Raw genomic sequence first — 24,708 nt, forward strand, 5'->3', positions numbered from 1 at the left:
TAAACATTTCATTCGACCATATAAAGACCCGTAACTATAGATGTAGTTGCTTGCTGTATCTCATAACCGTGGCAGAAAGTCCCCAAATGGAATTAAGTTCAATGATACAAAATATTTCAATACCTCGCTGAGATGGTGGAATTCGACTGTTCCCCGGAAAAAGTCCAAATTATTGACCATTCTGCCTACAGATACTTGTAGCCATCACTCATCTTATGCTTTCATAATATTAAGCAGTCCTGACCAGAGTCTCTGATGTGCCATGAAAATGAATTCACTGCGTTCTTCCTTGAGTTATTCGGCTTTGAGTCGTCAGAGAAAGCGATGTGTAGATCCTCCTTTAGCGAGAATGAAATGCATGTAGACAAAATGTAATAGATTGCTTCAAACTGAAACATCGTTGGCCTATATTCTTTTTGAGTATATTAGTTCCTACAATCGTATCTGCTCTTTAGATGATGTGCGGCTTTAGCAAAGTTTACCTTGAACATAATTACTTAAGGGTATATGGTAGGAGATTTATCTCTAGCTTAACTTGGCCAATGCTACGTGATACAGGTACTTTTGTTTGCGCTCTCGCTCTGATCCCTTGTGAAAGCGATTTAAATTATACCTAGTGAAGGGAACAGTCCGTTTCTATAAATCTCTCCACGGAGGGCTTAAGCCATTTTCCCTAATCTGCCGATGCTCATTGCAAGGTTGTGGCTCAAAATTGGCCGGTTCTGTCAGTGGCATTATCCTCTTTGTCTGTAGCAATGTACAAATAGAAGGTCAAAGTATGATCATACGATATGCAATGAGATTTTTACGCTCGAGATTTTACAAGTACCTGCTGAGGAGCACACATTCCGGGATTACTATTCGCTAACGAGTTTGCTCATCGACCCCTATTCTTCACCGCGACCATTCAATGACAGCAACATAATGTCTCAGCAAAGCATTTAGTGAAAGTCCCAATTCGCAATAAAAGATGTGAAGTATAGTTATGAATCAAATTTCGTGTATAGATCAATGTCTTCAAAAGCCACCGAACAGTAAATTCAACTTCAATCATGCTTTACTAACATGAAAAATAAACAACGCAACCAAATCTTCCCAGGACAATTCCTAAGCCATATCCCAAACTCCTCGACCTCAGCAAAAGACTCCGAAGCCGTAAGAATTGTCGCCACATCACCAAGTATATCTTTCACGGCTTCAAAAACATCACAAACAGCCGGTAAACAGAACATTACGCTTCCAATGTCTCCATCACCGAACAAGGTATCGGTCCCAACACACCTTTCCTTGTTAATAATGCCAGGTATCTTTTGGCAATTGCCATCGCTGAATGCAATAGTATGTTGGAGAGGCTCAGTGTCAGTATAGAGACTAAGAGCTCTCAGATCGACTGCAATGCAATTGCATGTTGCGGTACCGAGCCATTTGTAGTATTTATCCTCGTTTCTAGATAAACATGTTAGGAGAGACTGGAAAAGAGAACTTGTCTTCCTTGACTTCAACTAGAAAGACGTACGCGCAGGCACTAGTAGTGTATAAGCTGACGTGATTTGCGTTGCGGGCTACAATATCGGTATAACTTCCGTTAATGGTTGGGATAGTAGAAGCCTGGCTGAAGGCGATGAAAGAAAGTATTGTAGAGAGAGTGGAGTAATGCATTTTGTTATGTGTAAGATGATTCTCTAAAGGTATCAAGCGATTATTTCGTCGAGATATCAGCGTTAGGTATTGTTTTGTAGAAGCAGTAAATGATGGTGATTAGATATCTTTGAATTTTCGAGCTTTCGCTCTCCTTATATACTTCGTCGGTATGAGGGCTTCAAGCATCAGTCTACTTCTTATTCGGAGTCCTCCAACGTTTGATTTCCAAGCATCAGTTAGCAGATTACTCAAGATACTGACTGTGTCTTTTTCTGTCATAAAGCAGCAAAACTGAACTCAGCAAGTTGAAGTTACAGGCAGAGACAATGTTGGCGCTACTTACAAGTAAAAGAAACATGTTACAAAATCCCTCGAAAGCCCAGCCACCATTACATGGAGTAGATATCGTTTGTTATGGTCCGTTGGGAAATTTTTCTTAAATCCGGTGATCAAAGTCCTCGTCGCGATAGTGTCTCATTTTGAAATTAGTGAATCTGGAGCACAGAAACTTGAAGGAACCCTCTCTCACCAACAAACTTGCTACCAACACTATGCTTAGACATCGTTTGACTCCCAAATCCCTACGTCTGACTCACTCGTGCGATACTATTGCTATCACTATGAGTTCCTTCTAGCCCCAACTGTTGAATCGGATTAACCCGATAGAGCACATCTTAGGATTCATTTAGACAAATTTCTAAATTTTAGCGACAGAGGGTAAGTGGTTCAAAAATACATCACGCAAGATCTTTCAAGATTTTTATAATAGAGTAGCTTCTGTGGATATGAAGGATAGGAGTTCTGTATTTTTAAGCCACATGGAAGGATTGCATGTTTAAATAAAGGTGGTAGTCAAGGAGAACGATCATTATATGCTGATTTGTATGGAGATCTATCTGTTATATGTGCACCCCTAAGAAAGTTGGAAGTAATCATCCTGCCTTTTTTCTCGTAGCACGATAACGTTAATTAGTCAATTTCTCTGTTGATGGTCTAATTATTGCATGGATATGAATCAATAAGGTATATATCGTAGGGAAGTCTGCATTCTTCACCATGCAAGGCGACCTTGCGCGAATCTAGTCAACGAAGCAAAATATAACACAGATCCAAAGGAATCCACATTCAGCGTTCCTATTCCATGTTCCACTAGAAACCCTATAATGTAATCCTGAAAATTTACAGGTCAAGCTGGTGTGTTCCAATATCTCGCCTTCAAGCTTTTCTCGTTCGTAGTAGTAATTTGAGTATTAATTCTATGCACCTGTGCTGAACTAAATTCTCAGATCCAATGAGTTCCGAGGGCTTTGCTGATTGAGGAACTAGCATAGTAGGAGTTCGTGGCATTGTATATAGGATTTAAGATATCGGTCAGGGGAGCATCATAAAAGATATCGCCATAGTTTGATGCCATCGGACTTAAAGTCTAAAACTAAAGTCAAAGTAGTACTTAGACTGCATTGAAAAATACCATCCCAGTCCTTCGCCGTGTCATCCGAGAAGGTAAACCGCTCTTTTGTGTTCTCAAGAATCTCGAGGAGAGGATCGATGTATAGACTTTGGAGAGTCCTGTCTTGGGTGAGTGACTTTGTGTTATGCCCTACAAGCAGATCTTGGCTTTCGGCTTGGGTAGGAAGTTAGATATCGGCTTCGACGCCGGTACAGCCAGCTGCAAGAGCTTCAAAGAGAGGGACGGCACGCACATAGTCGTTATGTGAATGACAGGGAATTGAGATGATTCCCTAGGTAAAATTCGGGTTCCACGGCGACAGCAAATTCACCAAATCTTTGGGTGCACTCCAATCATTAATTATAGTGCTAGCTTTATTTAGGAGAAACTTGGAAGTTGTGCGTTGCGCCCGCGTAAGAGTCAAGGTTAACCAAATTATACGTCAATCACACTTAATTCTTGAATTTGAAGTACCAGGTATTCGGATAGGTGTTGTAAGACTTACAGGACGGACAAAGTACCAACAACAAACAGAAAAACAGAAATGCGAAGCCAATTCTTACGAATGATTCTGTTCCCAGGACGGGTCTGTGTACGCAATCTTTGACTAGCACTACGTTTTGATTGAATGGTACTGCAGCTTGTATCACTGCCGTATTCAAAAGTGCTCCATGTGGAAGCAGATGAAATTTCGGATTTGTGATCATCTGTGGATTCTGAAGATGTTAGCTTTCGTACAATGATAGCAACTTAATAAATCTGTAAACCAGACTATGGATAAGCCGTGGCCATTTCGTTACAACGAACAGTATAGTAAGGGTTCGAATCTGGAGTCAATGATGATGATGATGATGATGATGATGATTTGAAAGAGCAGCAAAGCATTGATTCAATGAATGCTGATGTATTTCTCGACTGCAGAGATACTTGTGGTGCGAGAATAGTTGTGCAGCCGTTTGACTCAGCCACCGTTTTATTTTTCCTTCAGACTTTCTACGAAAAAAAAGTGCCTCGCTTAATCTCCTGAAACAAGAAACAAACATTTGAGTCCCTTTTAATAAATCACCAACTTTGACGTTACGTTGATCTTCGGACAGGCGTCGTCGGAATTGGTTATCTCTTAGGCTCCAATGCATAGCCATCGATGTCACCACTGTCGGTGGCTAAGCAAATGAAACTCAAAAATTATCTCTTGTCGAAAGATGGAACCAATTCAAAGTTCTTCAGTCGATCTTTTTCAAACTCTACTTGAGCTCGTGATATATCATCCAACATATGTGATCCTTCATTTGCCGTGCCTCACTATCTCACAAACTCCTAAGGATAGATCCAAGACCACTGAACATGTCAAGTTTGTTGACTTTAAAGACGCATAACAACACACAAGAGTAAGAGCTGATTTAACATGTAAATCATGTTGGTAAGAGATGGCTCTGCCTGGGATGGAAGGAGTTAAAGGAAGTGAATCAATGCTGCTTTACTTCTTTGATTCAATAAATAGGCTGCGCAACGGGTACCCGCGGGGCGGATAATAGCCTCGACAGATAGTCCGCGGATAATCCGTCTGCGGAGTGGATAATTCAAAAATCTGAATGAATAATCTACAGAATGAATACAAATTACCTACAAATATTTACTTATTTGTATATTATATAATTATTTATAATATTAGTATAATTTTATAATTAATATAAAAATTAGTATAAATCTAAGCTTGGATTACTTTTGGGCTGGAAAATAATTTAGGAATAGCTTCATATTTTAAGCAAAAAAACCGGAGATTTTATATATCTATAAATTATTTGTAAATAATTTGTGGGTTATTTATACAAAACGAGTAATTTTAAAGCCTCAACAGATAATCTATAGAGTGAGTAGAACCTCTAACAGATAATCTACGAAGCGGATTATCCGCAGATAATTTATGGGTACAGATAATTTGTGCGCAGCCTATCAATAAATAAACTGAAGAGATCTTCAACTTACCCAGAGACAAATTTGTGGTGAAAATTAGGCAGTTGTAATGAGACTCAAGTCAATGGCAGTTTAAGCGGTCAATTATCATATAAGGTTCTCTTCTTACCCTGAATTCTTTCCGTCAATCACTACCACACAGCGAGAAGTCCCTCGAAATCAAGCTTTCACGAAGTCTTTACTCAAGAGATTTATCTGTATGATCAATTGAGTCTTTGCTGCCCTTTAAAAAACGATCTTGTGTTCATTCAAGTCATAATCCATCCAAAACGAAGTTCAAATATCTTTTTCTGGTCGCCAGACTAGCCCCGCTCTCCCTCGGTAAAATTATCTCGGACCCTTGGTGAGTTAATGCTATCTAAGATCATCATCCCTTTCATGTACCCATACTAACGGGACGAGTATGAAGTCATGATCAAGAAGAGACTTTCCAACTTTCCAAAAGATTTCTAGAAGTAGAAGTTGATATAAACATTGTCGGAATAGTTTAGGATGGCTAGAGAATCTTGACTCGAGGTCTCGACACGTGTGTGGCCATAATTCCAGTTGGCACTCCTAGTACAGTCGGAGGTGTTGTAAAGGTTGTGGCTCATATGAGTACCGGAAGTACTAACGTTATGCAGGACTGGGTTACGCAAGTCCAGTCCTCTGGAATGACAAACATCACCATGTATATGTCGCAGCCAGATCCCAATCGCAACCTCAATCCGACCCCCGACTAGGTACAACAGATGGCTACCTGGATGAACACAGACTATAATCTTGTTTACAATCTTATGATTACCACTGGGCCGCTATTACATGACTTCAATGTTTGGGTCAGATCTCAAGCTCATAGTCTCATGACAGCCGGCTTTACTGTATATCAGCGCCACAACGCTGATGTAGATCGGACGGAACCTGGCTATGGCGAAATAGAATGTAGTGCCACTGGCGATGTGATAGCCGATACATACAGATTGATAGCATATTAATAGTTGATTGTTTTGGAAAGCGAGAACCATCACCGGTGATTGCGGGGATAATTTCAAGCGGACAACTTGGTATGGGAGGCCTATCTATCGTGTCATGGAAGGAAGATGTTAACCCCGGAGAATTGATTGATGATGATACGAAGAGCTTGCCCCTTTTGCTTTTTCTTATCAAGTCTTGGATAACTGGTTCAAAGTGTTTTGGCTGATCATATCTGTCAAGTGAGTTGCATTAATGTTGTTTGCAAGGTGGGTGAAGTTTTTGCAGTCTTTTCATTAGGTTAGCATTATCAATGGTTTTGCGGGGAAGTATGGATGAGACGAGTGGAGTATTTCAGCCGTTAAGTACATGTTCGCTGGTAAATAGAACGATATTCTAAATTTCCTTCCGCTTATACACTGCCTCAAACTTCCTTAAATTATACGAAAAAGCTCATTAAGAGACAACGCCTATCAGAGCAATTTGCAAGCAGAACCATGCATAGGGTTCTAAGCAACAACCACTCATCCCTCCTAAAAAAAGGAGTCAACTATATTGCCAAACCACTTGATGAACAGTAGACAAGAATAGTTTTTCTGCATGTGAAGACTGATAAAAACCGACCTAGAAGAGGAAGAGCCCTATCCAAACAAGTCAGATCTCGAACTGCCAAAACTCATGCCCTGTCTGGTCCTTGAGTTCATGAACCAACAGAGCATAAATCAAGAATTCACCAAAATACTCAGCAGAATTTGAAATAGGTTCTGCTGAGAGCATCGTTTCGATATAGTCTTCGATATCATTCTAGGCACTAGTGGTTGATCCAACGGTTCATGACACACGTGAATCTATCGCGTCGTGAATAGTACTTATTTCTCGTAGCGGATATCCTCAAATTATTGTAGATCTATGGGGGCAGCGAAGAGAGGTCGAATAAAGCAAGCCCGGTTGTGACTGAAGATTTAATGCCCATCCCGTATGTATTGTATACTTCGGCGAAATTATCATTGTTCACTTGCCCAAACGCCTCCTCTGGAAACAACCACATGCCAATTGCCGTCATGTGATCTCTGTCCACCGTCATATTCCTCTCCTCGAAAACACGATTCATCAAGCTTTCCTCTGCCAGCCGTTGGATTCTCATTCATGAAGTTGACCCAATAATCAATTATGGTCGTCCACTCTTCCTGTTCATTCCGTCGATTAGTCATGTCCAATTGGTGTAACCCGAGCTCCTTTTCTGTAGGCTGGGACCTGCCTCCCCATAGTTCCGCTAGAGCTAATTCCGAGGCTACACAAACATAAACACGAAAGGGAGTGGTATACCTCACCCCTAGGGCTTCCTCGATTGCTTTCCAGCTATGATGGCATCGGCGTGGATCCCTGACAAATGGCATTCTACAAGTATCCGGCTCTACGGGTCTGGGATCACTCTCGAACCATTCGAAGTTGAGATAGGGTATGCTCAACGTACTCATGGGAGGCAGCAGGGGTAAGGTCTCCATCCACTGTGTGGTCATAAAGGGCTGGTGAAATCTTGTTGGGCCGCAAACCCTCGTTTTAGTATACACCTTTTGACCACACCACAAAGTCCGAACTTTTGTGCTGAGGATGTCAGTGAGAGATGCTTGGGCTATAGGATGGCTTAGAAATAGTTTTCTTGCACCTCCACCGCTCGTGCTACCAATGGTTCCATACAATCTGCTGCGTCTAATCTCTCCTGTAAAGGGTTGTCTATCTGGAAACAAAGTATCTCCATGTATGACTAGATGGTTGAGGCCCTGATATCTTGGATCATATGCTTTGACATCATGGAGAATAGCAGCAAGCATGTTGATGTCGCAAATTTCATAACCAGCGTGGAAAAAGAGGACATCGTGATCAGGATTGACTCGGATGGGGCGATTATTTGCGAGAGGTAGACGAAGACAAAAGTAGTCTAGCGCCACCCATCCGATTCTTTGCAGGTCGAGAAGATTGTGCTGATCATCTGATTCACGGCGGACTCATTGATTGCGAATTCCTAGTAGCTACCGCTTATGATATTACCCATTTCATTGCGAGTAGTGTACATTCGAGACTGAATGTGCTGCATTTCAGTCTGATCTAGGGTTGTGAGCTCGAGATTGATGCGAATTGAGATGAAGCGGGATCGTGGCTGAAGTGCCAGTAGCCAGATACGTAGACGGATTTCTTTGGGAAGATCGGGGAATTGATGAAAAGACTCGGTAGAATTGAATCCATTCCGCTAGAATGACACAAAGTGTAGATCGTTGAATAACGTAGTCATGTTTGCTTTACCAAGTGGCTGGCTTCTTTTTCAAACGTTTGTGGATGGTAGAGGTAATTGTAGGGTAAAATCCTGGTTTTTTACGCTGCCAGATATAAGAAAGAGCAAAGCTAATTGAAATAGATCATTGAGACAGTAAGGATTAAGATATCTATGTCCTCTTCCAGGCTGTGCTGAGGTGGCTTCATTGAATGTCCAACAGTTGTCCTTGTTAGCCGGCATGTTGATTCTCACAATTACAAGATGGGGTGATGATCCACGTTACCTGTCCCCTCAGAAAGAGGTAGTAAACTGAAAGCACCGGAGCAAAAATATCCCAAGGGTAGCAGGATCATTTTGAATTAAATAATCACATGATCTATGATGCGAATAAAATCATGTGATCAAACTTATCTTAGGATTTATCCGGATTTGTCCAGGATTCTGTCTCGGATAGTAGGTTAACTAATGGAAAAATTCCTGCTCCCCTACGGTAGCCTGACACATATGAACATCACCAAACGCAATTTCCCATTTCCTGATGGTAGTTAGGGATTCTTTTGACTCATTTCTTAGGAAATGGCGATTCTCTGAAGCAAAAGCACTAACATCTATATCGCTTACCTAGATGAGCATAAATTCCACGAAGATGGTATGAAGAGCTAGGCTGTTCAGCTATCATGGGCTTATAGACAATGTGAGAGAAAAAATCAATCCTCGAAATGACAAGTCACATTTCACGGGTAGCCACTGATTTATCCGCATAGTCATAGATGATTCGATTCCCATGGTAATAAGCTAGGGACATGAACAAACGCATTTAGCCCACTGCATCATCCAAGCCTAATCAAACATGCAAACACAACAAAGCGCGTTTTCCTTTTCCGAAACTGTGTTTCTCAGACTACAGCTAATTATGGTTCCAGATCTCCATCGAAGTCCGATCCGGAATCAACAGCAGTCCCCCCACTCGTAAAAGTTCCCTGAGTTAACTCGGTTTCTTGAGTTTCTTCATCTTGATCCGATTCCTCATTCTTAACGTCATCCTCTTCATCGCTCGTACCTGCCTAAAGGGGAGATGTCAGTAAGCATAATAAGAAATATCCAGATAAGGCATACTCACATCCTTGATCGGGACCTGGCTTTTGCCTTTCTACCTGGGAGACTTCGTGCTGGTGTCTCGGGGGCAATCTTATTCTCTTTCTCATCGTAGTTATTGAATTCTGGTTCTTCGTCGTCGTCATCACTGTCAACCTTCAAGCGCTTTCGCTTCTTCAAGGGGCTGCCTTTGGGAGCTTTGCTTTTCGTCGGAGATTGTCTTTTTCTCGGTGTTACTGGTGGCGAGGAGTTCACATTGCCGTTTTGTTCTTGGTTCAAGTCAGGCAATATCTTTTTGAATCGTTGCCATCGCATTTGCGCAACTGACTTGGTGGGAACACTGAGATCCTTCGCAACTCTATCCCAATCGATATGGCTAATATTGGCTTGCCTAAGAATGGAAACCAACAATTTCTTTTCCGCATCGCCAGACATGACTGAATCTGAAGGTACAATGGTCTTGTGAGAATTTGTATTAATGTATATATGATTTGAAACGACTGATGGACAACAGATAAGAATGGATCACTGGTATTTAAGTATTTATCACTCTGAAAACTTCATATAGTATCAAAGAAGTAAATTCTTGAACTGAATCATTTCCCTACTTCAAGTTCTCAAGGTAGATATCGTCATCATTTGGAAACAATAAACACCCGCTTGGACACTGGTCTCCCCATAAACCTCCTCAATATTGGTTGAAAATCTGAGCTATCATATTACTCAGCGTAAAACGTCCTAGTCGGAGCCATCATCACCCTCCTCCTCCTTATCCTCATCCTTGACGATCTTTCTTTTCTTTGATGCAGCCATCTTCCCTCCGTTTGTACTTTCTGCCGCCTTCCCTGTCTTTTTGCCGCTTCCCACCTTTGGTGTAACATTCATGCAGTTCTCCATTTCATCACTGACCTCGTTCTTGGCTGATCTTTCCGCAACAAGACCATGTTTTTGCTTGTATCGTCCCCAACGCTTACTCGCAGCTTTCCCTGGATGCATAGCGTTGATTTCAAGGTCCTTCGCTAGTTGCTCGTAATCTAAAATTATCTCGGCAAGCTTGATTTGTTTGAATACGGCTGCGAGAAGTCTCTGATCTTCGGTGGATTCGATAGACATTGTGACGGGCCTTGGACTTTTGTTTGGACACGGGACTGTTGATCAGAATCATCAGATACATTAGTCTTGTGAGGAGAAGAGGAAGTTACCAACAAGACGTTACTGACTGACTGAGACTTTGTGCTAGATTTTCACAACTGCGGTGGTTGTTTGGTAGATCTGATATAAAGGTAGACATGCATTTATATAGATACACAGGGCAATGACTAGATTCTGTTACAAGGGTGCTGAGACAAGAGAATAACTTCATTATGTTTCTCCCTGTGCAAATGCATTCGGAACCAAAGAAAAACGCGTGGCTGCAGATTCTCAAGCCTCTTCTCCTGACAACAACTTATCCAGTATGTTCCCATCATCCCCAGTCTCCAGTCATTGCATACCAATCTCAAATCGGCCATATTCCTGCTTGACCACACCCAGCCCTTCCAATGGTTTCTTGTCTTTGTTTGACTTCCTTCCTTTGCCAGTTCTCAGTTTCGAAGTAGACGCATTCAAAGAGATGCCGATCGGCTTATCGATTTTCTTGCGCTGAGCTGGTGGCTCATTTGGTCCCTCCGTCGCGGCTGCACGCTTCCGTCCTCCACTTTTGCACCTCTTTTTGTTATCGAGTACCGCGGCTGCCTGTTCGATACCTGCAGCATCAGCAGATGTTTTGTCTCCAGTTGAATTACCAAGTGCCGCCGTTGCCTGTTCAACTTTCACATCATCCCCGGCTTTGTTGTTCGCGCTGTCCTTGAGTATTTTTGCTTTGAGTCGATGCCAGCGCACGGCAGCAGTTCCGGCTTGATTCCCAGAAGTGCGCCTAGTTTATGGTTGTCGATCGGTGGAAGAGGATCCAAAAGACTGAATACGGCAATGAGAAGTTTGTCGTCGTCACTCTTCTCAGAGAGGTTGGCCTTTGGAGGCATGTTTGTACACCTTTCGTAGTTTTTGTGAAGTGACTACAGTGATTGTTTGTCAGCCCTATGTTTTGATAATAGTAGAAATCGTTTGGAGATGTGACTGTGTGTGAAGTTTTGGTAATTGTATCACAAGAGTGGAAGCGATTTCACAGTCTTGATAGAAAACAAATGTAAATCGGAGCTCTAGTTGATTCTCTATACATGCATGCGACTGCCTATTTGGAAGACCCCTACTCCAGCATTCTGACACAGAGATCCATGTGGCTCTAAAACCCTGCAAAGATCTCAAGCCTCTCAAGCCTCGTCCGTCCAGCCCTTTGCGTTGTACGGCCATCCAAAAACCCCTGACTCTTTGCTACTTGTTCTTCTCTCCGAAGCACTTGTGTTTCTTACTGGGTCGTTTCGTGAATGCCTTATCTCCCATTGTTGCTGTTCGACTACTTTAGCATTCTCCTCAAGACGTGCCTTATACCTCCACCAACGCATTGCTGCAGCTCCAGGTCTGATTTCGAGATCTGCACCAAGTAGGTATATTTGAGTCGAGGCAAACTATCTTCCTGATTGATGATGGCGACAAGAAGTGCAATATCAGCGTGTGTTGGCCCATGTCCAGTACGGAGCCTCACTTTGAGTCGGAACAAACGCATAGCTGCAGCTCCAGGATTGATACCGAGATCTTCCCCTAGCTTATTTGTATCAATACGAGCAGATTGCCATTGCTTGAAGACCGCCATAAGAAGCTTGATATTGTCACTGCGTGTCATTGCGCTAATCGTTGCTATGTCGTAGATGTGGGAATGGATTTTAAATGGATGGATGAGGTAGATTATGGTATGGGGTGGGTTGATAGAGGCTTGAGACTATCTTGTATGGATTAATTCTCACAGTTATTCAAATAGCAAAGTAAAAGTCATTAGAGAGTTATTTCTAGGTGTTTCATTGATCAATTCGTCAGCTGATTATGTTGACTTCCTGAAAAATCCATGCAGTTCCCAACTGTCTCAATGATAACCCCAGAACTCTAGTTGACTCCATCCTTTGAGACCCTGTATTATGTTTAAACCAGTTCAGAGTCCTCATCAGCGTCAAATCCAGAGCCTTCTCCTCCATTCAAGAACTTTTCTTCTTTGATCTTCTTCTCCGCCATTCCACCAGCACCACCAGCCTTCTTGCGAAGGGTGCGAGTCTTCTGCTTCTTAGTAGCAGGAACGACGTCATTGGATACCTTGACTTCATCTTCGATACCAGCCTCTTCCTTGGTTCGCTTCTGGGCTTTACCACCACTACCGATCTTCAAGTCACCGACGCTTCCATCTTTGATCTTTGCTGCCATGCGAGCCCACTAGTCAATCAGATATTAGTAATTGAACGTAGTAAAAGTGTGAAGTTGGATCTTAGAGAGAGAACGTACACGAACGCGGGCAGCGTCAGGGGTCGCAAGACCTAGATCTTGAGCGAGCTTGGCATTATCCAACTTGGGAAATTTTCCGGCACCCGAGAAGACTTGACTCAAGATTGCAACGTAGATTTTTTCGCTGTCGGTCAAAGGAGTTTCGGACTTTGGTGGCATTTTGGTGGATTTAATTGGATATTGAAAAATAGTAGTGTATCGTTGAATTATGTTAGGCTCGGAAGATAGTTGCGTGGAGGTGCAAAATTGTTCGTTGAAGGAAAGTCTTGATGGCAATTGTACGAACGAGGATGGATTTGTGTGGAATTTTCTGAAAATATTGAACCGAAAGATTATAGGAAAATTATAAGGCTAGAGACTTGCGAGAAGGGCGGTTCGGATAGTACTATACTAGAAGGAGCTAGTACCATACAGATAGATCGAGGCTCCCTCGAATGACTTTCCGTGTTTGTGCGTGGTTAAATGTTCACTATTGATAGGCTATTCTGACTGTCTTCAGTTTCTCATGATTATCATTACTGGTGAATTACACTCTCAAATTGGACCCTTCTCTAACGATCTCCAACGAGTATTCATTCATGATTCCTTGACTGACCCCATGCTTGTAATCCGAAATGCATGAACCCCTCTTAGAATTCTTCGCAGCATACCGAGTAACTGTATCCCCATTCTCCCCTTCAAGCCCCGTCTTCCTGCCTTTCTGCAAGATCTCAGACCTTATCCTCACTACTCTACTGCTTGACGGCCTTCTTTGGATTGCCCTTTCCTTTTCCCGCTTTCTGAGAACCTCTATGTACGATGAGATTAGCATACGCCACTCTAGAAATGAGAACGGATTTTAAGAACCTACTTGACTTTCTTGGTAGGAGAAGGTATGGACTTTTCCATATACCCCTCAACTGGTACCTCGACTACTGGTCGTTTCCTTGCCGCAGCTTCATTAGGCTCCTTCGAAGCAATAAGACCCCCCATATCTCCAAAATCTCCATCTCTGAATTTCTTCATGAGGTTACACCACTTATTTTTGGAGACTATTCGGTCGCGAAGGCCAAGAGCTTCTGCCAACTTCAAGTGGTCAGGTGTGGGAAGGGGTTTTTTCTCAGGGGCGCATTGTACCAACACTGCAATGAGCATCTTGAGGTCGTCGACACTTGGACTTGCAGACATGTTGAGGTGGTTTGTGCTAATTTGATTCGAGGGTTTGTTGTCGGATGTTATTGCAGTGGAATCGGAGGCGAAGTATGGTATTGACGGACGTGGAGTTGGAAATGAGATTGAAAATAACAAGTTAATATCTAGGATCCTACACGATTAATATACTGTATATCACATATCGGAAAGTCTCACAATATTTCTTCAGTTGTCCATGTAGATCTGTATGAGTCCAAATGCTTGCATTGAATACTAACTAGACGAGTCTAGTTATGCACTTACTTTTCCAAGAAAGTCTGACCATCGATGCAATTCTCCGACACCCTCGTTTTCTGTAGTCTTCCATTGCTTATTACCATGCGCAGACTCAAGCCTCGTTGTCCGGGTACCAGCCTTGATTTTCCACCAAACCACTCTCCGACCTGGCAACTCTTGCTTTCGATTCGCTTCCTGCCTTAGTGGTTCATTTTCTGGCCGCGCGTTTGCCGGCATTGACTTTCGATCGTTTGGTTGGGGAGGACTCAGGCTCGTTAGCCATTGTGTCCAATTCCTCAGCTGCTCTTTTCTTGACCGGAGACTCTTCTTCGTTTTGCTGGACGGTGACCTTCTTCTTTTTGTCCGCTTCCGGATCCCGAATTTTGAGATCTCCCTTCGCTCCCTCCTTGAGTTCGTCCGTGAGTCGTTTCCATACTCCTTGCGCAGAAGCATAACTAGGCAATCCGAGTTGTTCTGCGAGAATGGTGTAGTTGGGAACTGGAAAGACGTCTTTTTCGTTACTTGAGAACTGTGACATCGCAGCCATCATAATCATTAATTTGTGCTCCATTGGCTGGGGAGGCATGATGATGAATTTTGCGTGTTGGAATATGGTTGATTTGTGATTCTCGAAATTGGAATGAAATTATTTGAGAATTGTACTATCGCAAAGGAATTTCACACGATTAAATACTTTCTATCACATTGCTCAAGAACTTGTAAAAAAAGAATCATTTATTCCATCCCCCAGAACAATCTAGCAATATGATTTCTTTTCCTCGCATATCCGCCCCTTATGCAGAGCACAGACTATCCCCTGTCAGCCACCAACCACCAATATATGCACGTCTCCTACAAGCTTAGGCTTCAGCCCTGCACAATCTCAAGCCCAGCAAGCCATTATCTCAAGCCTCATTGTCGGGACCGTAAGCAAAAATAGCATCCTCAAACGCTTTGTCCCCTTTATCGCTGATCTCCAACTTCACAACTGTCTTTCCCTGTCCTTTGTCTTTCCTTTTCGTCGGGCTCGGGGTTTCGGACTCGTCGTTGTCTTCGATGGTGACCTTTCGCTTTCTACCTCTTCCACTTCCATTGACAGCTCTATTCTCGGCTCTGTTTGCGTCTTTCTTGGGCGAGATGTTAGGGCTGCTAGGAGGAGGTTCGATTCCATGTCGTTGTTTTAGACCCTTCCAGCGTATTCGAAGACTCTCAACCATGGCTCTAGTAATTTCTGCAGGCTCTAACTCGGGATGGAGACATTGGGCGAGGGCTTTGAAGTCGACTCTGTCGATCTGCTGAAGTACCCAAATCATAATCTGTTTGTCGTTGTCGTTCATGGTGGGTGGTAATGGGAAGTATTGAAGTGACTTTGTGTTCTATGAAAAAGAATTGGTTTAGTTGAGTTCTGACACTTATTGCACAGAGCAATAGATATTAATATACTGATTGAGTTGTACTGTAAATTCTAGAAATATATTAAACATGTTAAGATTGGACACCAGAGGAAGAAGCATGAGCGTTTGCTTTTCGAAGCCTGCAAGTGATCTAGTTGTTCCCCGCGCCCCCGGCTGTTACCTAGTCGACCTGAAAACTTTCTATCACATTCTCACACATGCAGCCTACGCCTCGTCCTCATCCTGATATCTTTCATCATCCTCATCCTTGACAGCCAGCTCTTTCATTCCCTCAACTTCTGCGTCAACCTGCACCTCCCCATCTTCTTCTTCCTGCTCATCCTCTACATCGCTAGTCTCTTCTACAAACTTTGTAACCCTTCCTCGTCGGGACGGCAACCTACGCGATGGTGTGACTGGATCTTCCATTTCGACATCGAGATCCGAATTATTCTTGTCGTAATTCATTCCCTCATCTTCGTTCATGTCTACTTCCTTTACTTCTTCGTCGCTTTCTTCCTTGATTCGACCGCGTGACTTCTTGGGAATTCCGCGGTTGTTCTTCTTTGGACTGCCACCTGCCTTCTTCGGTGAGACTGATCCGATTTTCTTGCCGACTCCAGCTGCCTTCTTCGGAGTGAGTGGTGGTGCCCCCTTTGTAAGTTTTTGTTTGTAGCGATCCCATCTGCAGCGAGCAGCCTTGGATGTAGCGACGCCGATGTAGTTCGCAAGCTCTGTAGATAGTATATGATTAGCGTTTGATGGCATAAATTTGCAATGAATGATCAGTTCGGAGTGGTTGAGGGAAAAAACTGTATACCATCATAATCAATGCGGCCAACATCGATTTGAGTCAACACTCCCATGAGGAGCTTCTCTTCCATGGTTGCCATCTTGAAAGAAGAGGTTGAGTGTGTATCGGTTTGATAGCTTGCGATGTAAAAGACTTAATCCGTTCAAGAAAGTATTTGGTAGCTGAAAATGCTTTTCAAAAGACAAAATCAAGAAGAACTAAGTTATCGAAGCTCCCTGTCTGAGAAATTGAAATCAATATCTGCTGGTGGGTATCAAGCTCTTTATAGTGGTATTTTGCTGTTTCTTGACGAAGCTAGACCAGAATGGAAGATTTTCTTTTGTCGAGGCCAATAGACGAGGTAAGAATACTCCGGGGGAATATACATGCTACTCGGTTTCACAGTTGTGCACCAAAAGTTTATGAAATTGCCTTCCGGCATGAATTATGTCTCTATTCTAAGATCAAGCTTCCTACTCCACAGCAAAGACTAATACTGATGCAATCCTCGAAAATGAAATCCCTCCCAATGCAAAACCAAACACCTCATTCTCAAATACTGCAAGATACCCACAACGCTGAATCTGGAACGGTCTCGCAGTGAAGACAGATCGGTGCAGATTAAATGTTTATCTAAGCTTCCCAATCTTCCTCGCCACTGTATTCGTCGACCTCTCCGCCTCTCTTCTTCTTCTTGTCAGGAACTGTTGTATAGTCGATGTCCTCAAACCCAGACTCGAACCCCTCATCTTGACCATGTTCATCATAAGATTCCCCGGTATCATCACCACTTCTCTTTTTACTCTTTTGTCTGTTTGTGATACTCTTCGTCGCACTCTTTAGAAACTTCCTCGCCGGCATTTGCATCAACCTCGCCCCCTCTTTCTCATCAGTCAAATGTCCATCCAGGTCCTCCATCTTTCTCTTGCCATCTTTCTTAGGTGACTTTAGGCCGCTTTCTTCCCTTGTGATCTCGAACTTCAGTGGCGAGCCAGGCAGATTTGTTCTAGTAGCTTTGGTGTTCGCTTCGACCTTTACAGGGCCATTCGCTGCTTCATCGCTCTTCTTTCTGTCCTCTTTCCCATCTTTGTTTCCAGAATTATTTCTGTGCTTCTCCTCGTCATCTCCGCCATCATCTCGATCCTGATCCCCACCCGCTCTGTTTGGCTTCTTAATCCCAAAACTGTTCAAGAACCGAATCCACCTATGTCTGGCAGCATTTTGACCATTAACGCCCATGTCTTTCGCCAAGCGTGTGAAGTCGATCCTACCGATTTCGAGTTGCTTAAAAAGACCGCCCATAACGAGAGTATTGTTGTTAACGTCGGCAAGAGTGGGAGGTACAGCATCAGTTCTAGTAAAACATCTTTTGAATCGGTTGAAGCGATGCCGAGCAGCATTCTGACCATTGACACCTATATCATCTGCTAGACGTTTGAAATCGATGGCACCATGTGCGCCAATATCTATTTGTTTGAAGAGAGCTCTAAGGACGAGATTGTTGTTTTGGGTCTCTGCGTCAGTCGACATGATTACTGCAGGTTCGAGTTGGTTGAATGCAAATGTGAAGGTTGAGGGTATCACTTTTGTGGAGAGAAGATACTCTTGAAGTTGTGATGTAGACGAGGATGTGAGTAATCTGCGAACGGCAGGTGCGAGTTGTTACGTTATGGTTACCTGCAGCTAGAATCAGCTCGAGTTAAACTAGAACTTTCTTAGTCTTAATTGATCATTTGTCTCAGTATTCTGATGCAAACTTTACTTTTTAAAAATATCTCTCGATTGTTCTCGGAAAATTGTCTAAACAATGAAAGAAAAGGAAGATTGATAACGGACGTATGTTTAATGCCCCCCGCATACAAGGATAGGTGCATGGACGATGACAAAATTCTATCACATTCGGAACAATGGATTACAGAGGCGTTTTCTTTGCGCCAAATGCGACTGTGTTTATTGATTATGAGAAAAACTCGGAGGTTTGGAGGTGTTGTCTATCTAGAACTTTCCCCAAAGATCGCTATCGGTGAGATCCTAGCTTCGTCCTTCAAAGCGAACGCCCCATTCTGTACAAATTCTCCAGCTCTAGTCAGAAAGCTGCCTCAGCATCGTCAAAATCCTCATCGGATTCTTCTTTCTTGATATTGGCTTTAGCAGTGACCTCATCCTTGATACCCTTCTTGCCACGCTTGCCCTTTGCGATTGTAGCCTTCTTCTTAATGACCTTATCCTGAGAGACCTTGTTCTTAATGACCTTATCCTGAGAGACTTGTTCTTCATAGGAGTCTTGCGACCACGCTTGGGTGTAACACCGAGTGCCTTAGCATCCTTTCCACCGACATCCTTGCCACGGACATGCTTTTCACCATCATTCTTGATAACAACCTCCTGATCCTCACCACTAGTTTCAGCTTCGGTCTCTGCAATGCCTGCGACTGCAATGCCTGCGACAACAGCTCCCTTATCAGCGGCCTCAATTTCCTTGCGAACCCGAATTGCAAGGCGGGACCAGCGCTTCTTAGTAGCCGTCTTCTTTATTCCTAGATGTCTAGCAACGGCTTGGACGCTTCTATTAACACACGAGTTGATTTGGTCTTTCGGAACGTATTTGATAACGGCCCACAATAAATCGGTCTCTGCTTGAGTAAACTTGGCTTGTTGAGGTTTTTCCGACATGGTCGTGGAGGGTGAATTTATTGGGCAAGTGTGTGTGCGATTGACTTGGATGGGGAGGTGACAATCAGGTAGACTGCAATTGATGACAATCTAATACTCTGGATGATTCGAAGAGCCGGAAGATATTTCGATATTTGTCTTCCTTTGGGGGTGTTTTGGTACTTGTGGAAGTATCAGAACTTCGGCTATTTATGTGTGGTGAACTAGCGCACAGGCCTTCTTGAGAACGCAACAGCACTGGGAGTTGAGATAATACTAGATATCAGCCTTCTCGTAGAGAATTGAAATCATTGATAGATGCTCCTGGAATATTTTAGGTTTAAGTAATACTAAGGGAATTGATTCCATGCATGTCCGATGAGAAGTTCATTCGGTATAATTCTTAACGACCGAAACTCACACTCAGTGATAGGTACTTCTATCTAAAGCGCTGGTTCAGGAGCCAGTGTCGCGTTTCACTATTTAGGCAACATTTCTCTTTCGACAAGAAAAAAGCCTTTTGAGGCGCGAATCTCCATGATGGTATTTATTCGAATGATCATAGAAGGCTTAAGTATCTTTCTTTGGTAAGAGACGTTTCGGCTTGTAGGCAATCATGAAGCTCACTACAAATAGAGACAAGTTGCAATCAAACAACAACTCTCCCAATCGCCACCAGTCAAGCACTTTGTGAATCGTCCGCAAGGCAATACCATATCGACAAGAAACACCAAGCTCGGATTTGACATCTTGACTTCAAACGCAAATATGCCTCCCAACCCGAGAATTGACAACAACACTCTTGTTTGGAATGCTATATCCAAACAACTTGATATCGCAGATGAGTTGAGGGGAATCTGGAATAAGCTTGACCATGGTCGCTTGATTGCAGATATGGGTGTCGCCAACAAGAATGCAGCCCATCATAGATTCAGGAGATGGATATCCTTTATGGCTGAGCAATGCGGCCAGTTGAGCGCGGATAATGAGGATATGGGGGATGCTGCGAACCGCCCCCGAGGAGCCGGAAGAGGGGCGTGAAACATTCATTGAAGAACGCGATCAAGGCGGAAGAAATTTTGCCCGAGTTGGACAAGAAAGTTGCATGAAGGAAAGTAGCTACTGGTACGAGGAAACTATCCAAAGATAAGAACTTGGCTGACGAAAAACAGAAACAGTAACAGTAAAAGTCTCGTTAGACACCAACGAGAATGACCAGGATGAAGGTTGATTATATCGAGGATTAGAGGCTGGTATGACTGAAACCTAGCGGAGACTACACTGATTGAAGGCTTGGGTCGAGGACTTGCACTGCAGTCATGCTACTTACTGGGTAACAGACGATGCAGATGGGGGACTGATAATGATAAAGATTTGAAAGTTTGAAGGCACATTACACGTGGATGATATTGAACTTTAAGACCAGAATTTAGTTTGAGATTGGATCTGAAAGCTTTTCCTGACCATGATTCAAGTCCTTCTTCATTTTCAACACTTGAGTGATTCTTTGAAGAGTCTTGTGCAACACCTAGCATCTGTGCCCCTCAGATGCATGTTTTTCTCCTTGTTTTTAACACGATGCGGATACAATAGCTTCAAGAAGTTTTGGGTCCTTGTGTATGCGTGTTATTCGATAGATAAATGATGCAAGGCATGTATGAGACAACTACAAAGCCATACATGGTTGCATTGTGGAGATAGATTGTTGTGTTCTGCAGTGTGTACCACCATGATACATGATTATGGATACTCCTAATGTTCATCAAAGGACAGTTGGTAGATGTGAATGCTTCGATGGTTAAAGATGTCCAAGGTTGTGAAGTAGCACTTACTGATAGTCCCAGATGGAACACTTGAGCAGTAGTTGTTGGTTGTTTTTCAAAGATGTGGTTAGTTTACAGAAAACCAGTCTTTTAGTTATTTTGGTGGTCGAGGCACGGACCATCGGAACAACATTTAGGGTGCCCGACCTTACATTTACCCATAGGATAAGATCAATTTTATCTTTCTCAAGTCTTTGAACACCCAGAACATCAACAGCTACAATAATTATGAGGTCAAGGGCAAACTCTGAATGAAATCTCACAAAGGATAATTAGACAAGAAGAATTCTATATGGACCAATCTCCAGTACTGCATTTGCTTTTCCTGGGGAACGAGTAGACGGCGACGCTGCTACTCTTCTCAACTTTATGGAGCAAATTTGCCCCAAGTCCTCGCAATCCTTCAAGTCAGTTTAAACTCATAGATGATATCACACGCTCACAGGCTCAATGATTACCCTTTCTTCCATGAATCGGCGTATCATACTTCTTGTCGAATCCCGATCGAAATGCAGCTTCGACGAGTGGCACGGCTGCCAGGCATTGGTCTACTGCCCCACGTATATCAAACTTCGGCTGTATCTTGATTTGGACTTTGGGCCATCTACCTTTCTAGAACTATATTATATAAAGGGGAGAAGCTGTTCTCGAAATCGGCATTTGAAGCGGGGCGAGTAGCTCAAACCTGGGCGAGGGATATGCTCAGTGCTTACACTGGGCCCGAGTTGCTGGGCTTTTGTGTACGATTGGGTTGATACATTGACCTTCGATCTTATTCATTGCGGATTTGCAGACACACAAAAAGACTGCTTGTAGAGATATGCAATACAGTGGCTATTGGATAACTCGTCTTTCAAACAATCAAAATCTCTTTGAGATGGCATTGCATAGTATCTCATGCGGTATTCGCTACAGTATCCCTATTTCTCAGGGTTGCTTGATGTGTATTATTTTCGTTCCCAAATCAATTTCCGAAGCTTCCGCTCGTGCTACCGTGAATACACACATATAGTCAGCAAGTGCTCTACTGCAAAGCTATGTTTTCGCTTGTCTTGTTTGACTCAGTACATGGCTATTTCCATCTACAACCCCTGCCCCTTGATTGCTCGGTCTGGAGATGGTAAGAATAGGGGGGGGGGGGGTGGGGGGGGGGGGGGGTGGAAATACCTGCTCGACAGATGCCAAATGGCGAATCGCGAAAAGATAGGTTGAATAGCTATGACTAGGAAATATGTGCCTAGGTATTTTACCACTCCACAAGAATCCAGACAAGAGACCATGCCAGCATGATATCTATTTTCATCTCAGCATTTCACTGCGTTTCTAAGAGCCGGGAGGGAGATTTTTTAATGTATCCATTGGGATCCATATTAAATGCACTGTATGGTTTCCGAAATTTGAAGGTATCGTCAGGTGATATGTGTCGCTGCATGACTTGAGCATTTTGTTATGGAATAGGAGCCGAACACTAACGAAATTTAGATGACGGAGGGTACAGGTCCGTTGTACCATTTCGGTTTATTCTCCCGGTTCAATGCCTACGATCTGGTGACAATTGAATTTGAAAGATTTGGTGCGGATATGAAGAATGTCCTTGAACGCCGATTGGTGTTTATTACCCCAGATTTTATGGAAATCGTGCATGTGCCATGCAATTTGCCATGCGGATATCGTACCGCAAAGCCTGTAGAACTAGACGGATCGTCTAATCGCTACGTCGTAGAGATCCACCCACTCAACTCCATCAATCAAATCAGTGTCTTGACACGAAAGCATAAACTTTATATTAGATTAATACAAAGAGCTTCTTCCGTGTACTCAAAAGATTGTAACTGTGGTTTTATGTGCTAGTGATCTCCTGCACGAGCATTGCTTGATACGGAAGATTCAATGATTTTCCTTCAGTCACAAAATTTTCTTGCAATTAGTACCTATGCACCATAATCTTTAGTCCGGGCCGACGGGATTTAATTGTTCCCTTCGCATGACTGCTGTTGTGTAGTGTAGGTCAAAGTCAGTCTTTCACCCCATCTTATTATTTACATAAATCATCCCTCTGCCCTATTCCTTCATCTTGGCTTGTATCATTCATTCCATTGTATTTCGATCAAGAGCGTGGTCAAAAGTCTTCAGAATGAAAGTATCAGTTGCACTCATCACCTCTTGTGCGGTTGCTCTTGTCAGAGGCCAAGCTGCCGCATATGCAAAGTGTAAGTATTTATGAACATAATGCTTTATATATGCTGATGATTGATAGGCGGTGGGCAGGAGTGGACAGGACCGACAACCTGCGTCACGGGATATACATGTGTACATTCAAATGCATTTTACTCTCAATGTGTACCAGGATCAGGTTAGAAGTCCCCCTGGGACAATTGTTGGCATCCACTAATGTGATATGCAGCATCCACAACTCTTACTACAAGCACTAAACCTGCTACTACATCAACTACATTAGCTACTAATAAGCCAGGCACGACTTCAAGCACAAGCACTACAGCTGCACCAGCGAGCACCGCTACATCCATAACTGGCTATGCTAAAACTGCAGGGACTGTATTTCAAATCAATGGGAAGAAAACATACTTTGCAGGAACCAATTGTTATTGGTGCGGGTTCTTGACCAACAATGCAGATGTTGACTTGGTTATGTCTCATCTTGCTTCTGTAAGTGTAATGATGTCTTATCGTGTAGCAACGACTAATCCGTCATAGTCTGGACTTAAAGTACTTCGCGTCTGGGGTTTCAATGACGTCACAACAGCGCAAGGTTCTGGTAGCGTCTGGTATCAATCTTTCATAGCAGGGCAATCGCCAGTGATCAACACCGGTGCCAATGGTCTTCAACGTCTTGACTACGTCGTACAATCGGCTCAAGCTCATGGAATAAGTCTTATCATCAATTTCGTTAACAACTGGAATGATTACGGTGGAATGCAAGCATATGCTACATACTACGGTATCTCCTTGACAGATTGGTACACAAACGCAGCAGCTCAAGCCCAATATAAAGCATATATTGCTGCAGTAGTAGCCCGCTACAAGACAAACACCGCAGTTTTTGCTTGGGAACTTGCCAATGAACCTAGATGTACTGGATGTGCTACTTCAGTAATCACAAATTGGGCTACCAGCATCTCTCAATATATCAAATCTCTCGACCCCAACCATATGGTAACAGTTGGAGACGAAGGATTTGGTCTCACCGTTGCAAACGATACATCCTACCCTTTTACTTCGGGCCCTGGTACATGGTTCACAGATCTCCTGGCTATTCCCACCATCGATTTCGCGACCATTCATCTTTACCCTGGTTCATGGGGAGAAGTTGATTCATGGGGATCTTCTTGGATCTCGAGCCATGCTAATGTAACTGCTGCCGCTGGTAAACCATTAGTATTGGAAGAGTATGGTTCACCTACGCATCTGAATGAGTTGCCATGGCAAGGAACCGTCCTCGACACCGCAACTGCTGGAAGTATGTACTGGCAATACGGCGACACCCTTTCAACGGGAAAGACTTCAGATGATGGAAATACGATTTATTATGGAACAAGTGAATATACCACGTTGGTGACCAACCACGCCGCTGCATTGAACGCAAAAGCGGTTCCATAAAGTGGGAATGGAGTTCTGAGATAGATTAAAGGAGAAGGAGATGGAAGAAAAGTAAGGTGGGACTGTAAATAGCTTTCCTAGCTGTAAATAAATTTCATACACGGTCGTTACTCACAACATCACTACGTGCTACAAGTTTCTATCTAATGATGTCCACATAAACCTTGGAGAAATTCTCGAGAAGCCAACAAAATAACGATCTTGTCGTGCTT

At 43.1% G+C, this 24,708-nt stretch overlaps 16 protein-coding genes across 16 annotated transcripts; 2 read left to right on the top strand and 14 right to left on the bottom strand.

Annotated features, from left to right (window-relative positions):
• Positions 1-1,057: 1,057 nt before the first annotated feature.
• On the bottom strand, positions 1,058-1,659 carry EAF01_004679 (uncharacterized protein; the record flags this gene model as incomplete). Its single annotated transcript, XM_038912933.1, has 3 exons — positions 1,058-1,060; positions 1,134-1,446; positions 1,517-1,659. 3 exons carry the CDS (start codon positions 1,657-1,659, stop codon positions 1,058-1,060), a joined length of 459 nt encoding a protein of 152 aa, XP_038771019.1.
• A 5,361-nt stretch (positions 1,660-7,020) lies between these two features.
• On the bottom strand, positions 7,021-8,306 carry EAF01_004680 (uncharacterized protein; the record flags this gene model as incomplete). The annotated part of the gene is given in 3 exon segments (XM_038912934.1): positions 7,021-8,021; positions 8,051-8,264; positions 8,277-8,306. 3 exon segments carry the CDS (start codon positions 8,304-8,306, stop codon positions 7,021-7,023), a joined length of 1,245 nt encoding a protein of 414 aa, XP_038771020.1.
• An 893-nt stretch (positions 8,307-9,199) lies between these two features.
• Positions 9,200-9,818, bottom strand: EAF01_004681 (uncharacterized protein; the record flags this gene model as incomplete). Its single annotated transcript, XM_038912935.1, has 2 exons — positions 9,200-9,348; positions 9,443-9,818. 2 exons carry the CDS (start codon positions 9,816-9,818, stop codon positions 9,200-9,202), a joined length of 525 nt encoding a protein of 174 aa, XP_038771021.1.
• A 303-nt stretch (positions 9,819-10,121) lies between these two features.
• On the bottom strand, positions 10,122-10,496 carry EAF01_004682 (uncharacterized protein; the record flags this gene model as incomplete). The annotated part of the gene is made up of 1 exon (XM_038912936.1): positions 10,122-10,496. The coding sequence occupies one exon, from the start codon at positions 10,494-10,496 to the stop codon at positions 10,122-10,124; it is 375 nt and encodes a 124-aa protein (XP_038771022.1).
• A 369-nt stretch (positions 10,497-10,865) lies between these two features.
• Positions 10,866-11,404, bottom strand: EAF01_004683 (uncharacterized protein; the record flags this gene model as incomplete). Its single annotated transcript, XM_038912937.1, has 2 exons — positions 10,866-11,223; positions 11,265-11,404. 2 exons carry the CDS (start codon positions 11,402-11,404, stop codon positions 10,866-10,868), a joined length of 498 nt encoding a protein of 165 aa, XP_038771023.1.
• Positions 11,405-11,835: 431 nt separating this feature from the next.
• On the bottom strand, positions 11,836-12,162 carry EAF01_004684 (uncharacterized protein; the record flags this gene model as incomplete). Its single annotated transcript, XM_038912938.1, has 1 exon — positions 11,836-12,162. The coding sequence occupies one exon, from the start codon at positions 12,160-12,162 to the stop codon at positions 11,836-11,838; it is 327 nt and encodes a 108-aa protein (XP_038771024.1).
• A 293-nt stretch (positions 12,163-12,455) lies between these two features.
• On the bottom strand, positions 12,456-12,968 carry EAF01_004685 (uncharacterized protein; the record flags this gene model as incomplete). The annotated part of the gene is made up of 2 exons (XM_038912939.1): positions 12,456-12,740; positions 12,810-12,968. The coding sequence occupies 2 exons, from the start codon at positions 12,966-12,968 to the stop codon at positions 12,456-12,458; spliced, it is 444 nt and encodes a 147-aa protein (XP_038771025.1).
• Positions 12,969-13,540: 572 nt separating this feature from the next.
• Positions 13,541-13,976, bottom strand: EAF01_004686 (uncharacterized protein; the record flags this gene model as incomplete). Its single annotated transcript, XM_038912940.1, has 2 exons — positions 13,541-13,628; positions 13,660-13,976. 2 exons carry the CDS (start codon positions 13,974-13,976, stop codon positions 13,541-13,543), a joined length of 405 nt encoding a protein of 134 aa, XP_038771026.1.
• Positions 13,977-14,424: 448 nt separating this feature from the next.
• EAF01_004687 (uncharacterized protein) lies at positions 14,425-14,802 on the bottom strand (the record flags this gene model as incomplete). Its single annotated transcript, XM_038912941.1, has 1 exon — positions 14,425-14,802. The coding sequence occupies one exon, from the start codon at positions 14,800-14,802 to the stop codon at positions 14,425-14,427; it is 378 nt and encodes a 125-aa protein (XP_038771027.1).
• Positions 14,803-15,121: 319 nt separating this feature from the next.
• EAF01_004688 (uncharacterized protein) lies at positions 15,122-15,553 on the bottom strand (the record flags this gene model as incomplete). The annotated part of the gene is made up of 1 exon (XM_038912942.1): positions 15,122-15,553. One exon carries the CDS (start codon positions 15,551-15,553, stop codon positions 15,122-15,124), a length of 432 nt encoding a protein of 143 aa, XP_038771028.1.
• Positions 15,554-15,835: 282 nt separating this feature from the next.
• Positions 15,836-16,503, bottom strand: EAF01_004689 (uncharacterized protein; the record flags this gene model as incomplete). The annotated part of the gene is made up of 2 exons (XM_038912943.1): positions 15,836-16,344; positions 16,431-16,503. The coding sequence occupies 2 exons, from the start codon at positions 16,501-16,503 to the stop codon at positions 15,836-15,838; spliced, it is 582 nt and encodes a 193-aa protein (XP_038771029.1).
• A 533-nt stretch (positions 16,504-17,036) lies between these two features.
• EAF01_004690 (uncharacterized protein) lies at positions 17,037-17,933 on the bottom strand (the record flags this gene model as incomplete). The annotated part of the gene is made up of 1 exon (XM_038912944.1): positions 17,037-17,933. The coding sequence occupies one exon, from the start codon at positions 17,931-17,933 to the stop codon at positions 17,037-17,039; it is 897 nt and encodes a 298-aa protein (XP_038771030.1).
• A 556-nt stretch (positions 17,934-18,489) lies between these two features.
• EAF01_004691 (uncharacterized protein) lies at positions 18,490-19,076 on the bottom strand (the record flags this gene model as incomplete). Its single annotated transcript, XM_038912945.1, has 2 exons — positions 18,490-18,660; positions 18,711-19,076. 2 exons carry the CDS (start codon positions 19,074-19,076, stop codon positions 18,490-18,492), a joined length of 537 nt encoding a protein of 178 aa, XP_038771031.1.
• Positions 19,077-19,823: 747 nt separating this feature from the next.
• Positions 19,824-20,096, top strand: EAF01_004692 (uncharacterized protein; the record flags this gene model as incomplete). Its single annotated transcript, XM_038912946.1, has 1 exon — positions 19,824-20,096. One exon carries the CDS (start codon positions 19,824-19,826, stop codon positions 20,094-20,096), a length of 273 nt encoding a protein of 90 aa, XP_038771032.1.
• A 1,229-nt stretch (positions 20,097-21,325) lies between these two features.
• Positions 21,326-21,658, bottom strand: EAF01_004693 (uncharacterized protein; the record flags this gene model as incomplete). The annotated part of the gene is made up of 2 exons (XM_038912947.1): positions 21,326-21,486; positions 21,592-21,658. The coding sequence occupies 2 exons, from the start codon at positions 21,656-21,658 to the stop codon at positions 21,326-21,328; spliced, it is 228 nt and encodes a 75-aa protein (XP_038771033.1).
• Positions 21,659-22,725: 1,067 nt separating this feature from the next.
• Positions 22,726-24,616, top strand: EAF01_004694 (uncharacterized protein). The gene is made up of 4 exons (XM_038912948.1): positions 22,726-23,088; positions 23,136-23,231; positions 23,283-23,545; positions 23,594-24,616. The coding sequence occupies exons 1-4, from the start codon at positions 23,013-23,015 to the stop codon at positions 24,494-24,496; spliced, it is 1,338 nt and encodes a 445-aa protein (XP_038771034.1). The 5' UTR covers positions 22,726-23,012; the 3' UTR covers positions 24,497-24,616.
• The last annotated feature ends 92 nt before the right edge of the window (positions 24,617-24,708 follow it).

Source organism: Botrytis porri (genome assembly GCF_014898465.1).
Source record: "Botrytis porri strain MUCL 3234 chromosome Unknown BPOR_006, whole genome shotgun sequence".
Lineage (NCBI taxonomy): Eukaryota > Fungi > Ascomycota > Leotiomycetes > Helotiales > Sclerotiniaceae > Botrytis > Botrytis porri.

Excerpts from the sequence above, each read along its gene's own strand:
- EAF01_004694 (XM_038912948.1), top strand. The coding sequence starts at position 23,013 with ATGAAAGTATCAGTTGCACTCATCACCTCTTGTGCGGTTGCTCTTGTC. Across the intron at positions 23,232-23,282 it reads TCAATGTGTACCAGGATCAG|CATCCACAACTCTTACTACA; the intron begins GTTAGAAGTCCC and ends TGTGATATGCAG. Across the intron at positions 23,546-23,593 it reads TTATGTCTCATCTTGCTTCT|TCTGGACTTAAAGTACTTCG; the intron begins GTAAGTGTAATG and ends AATCCGTCATAG.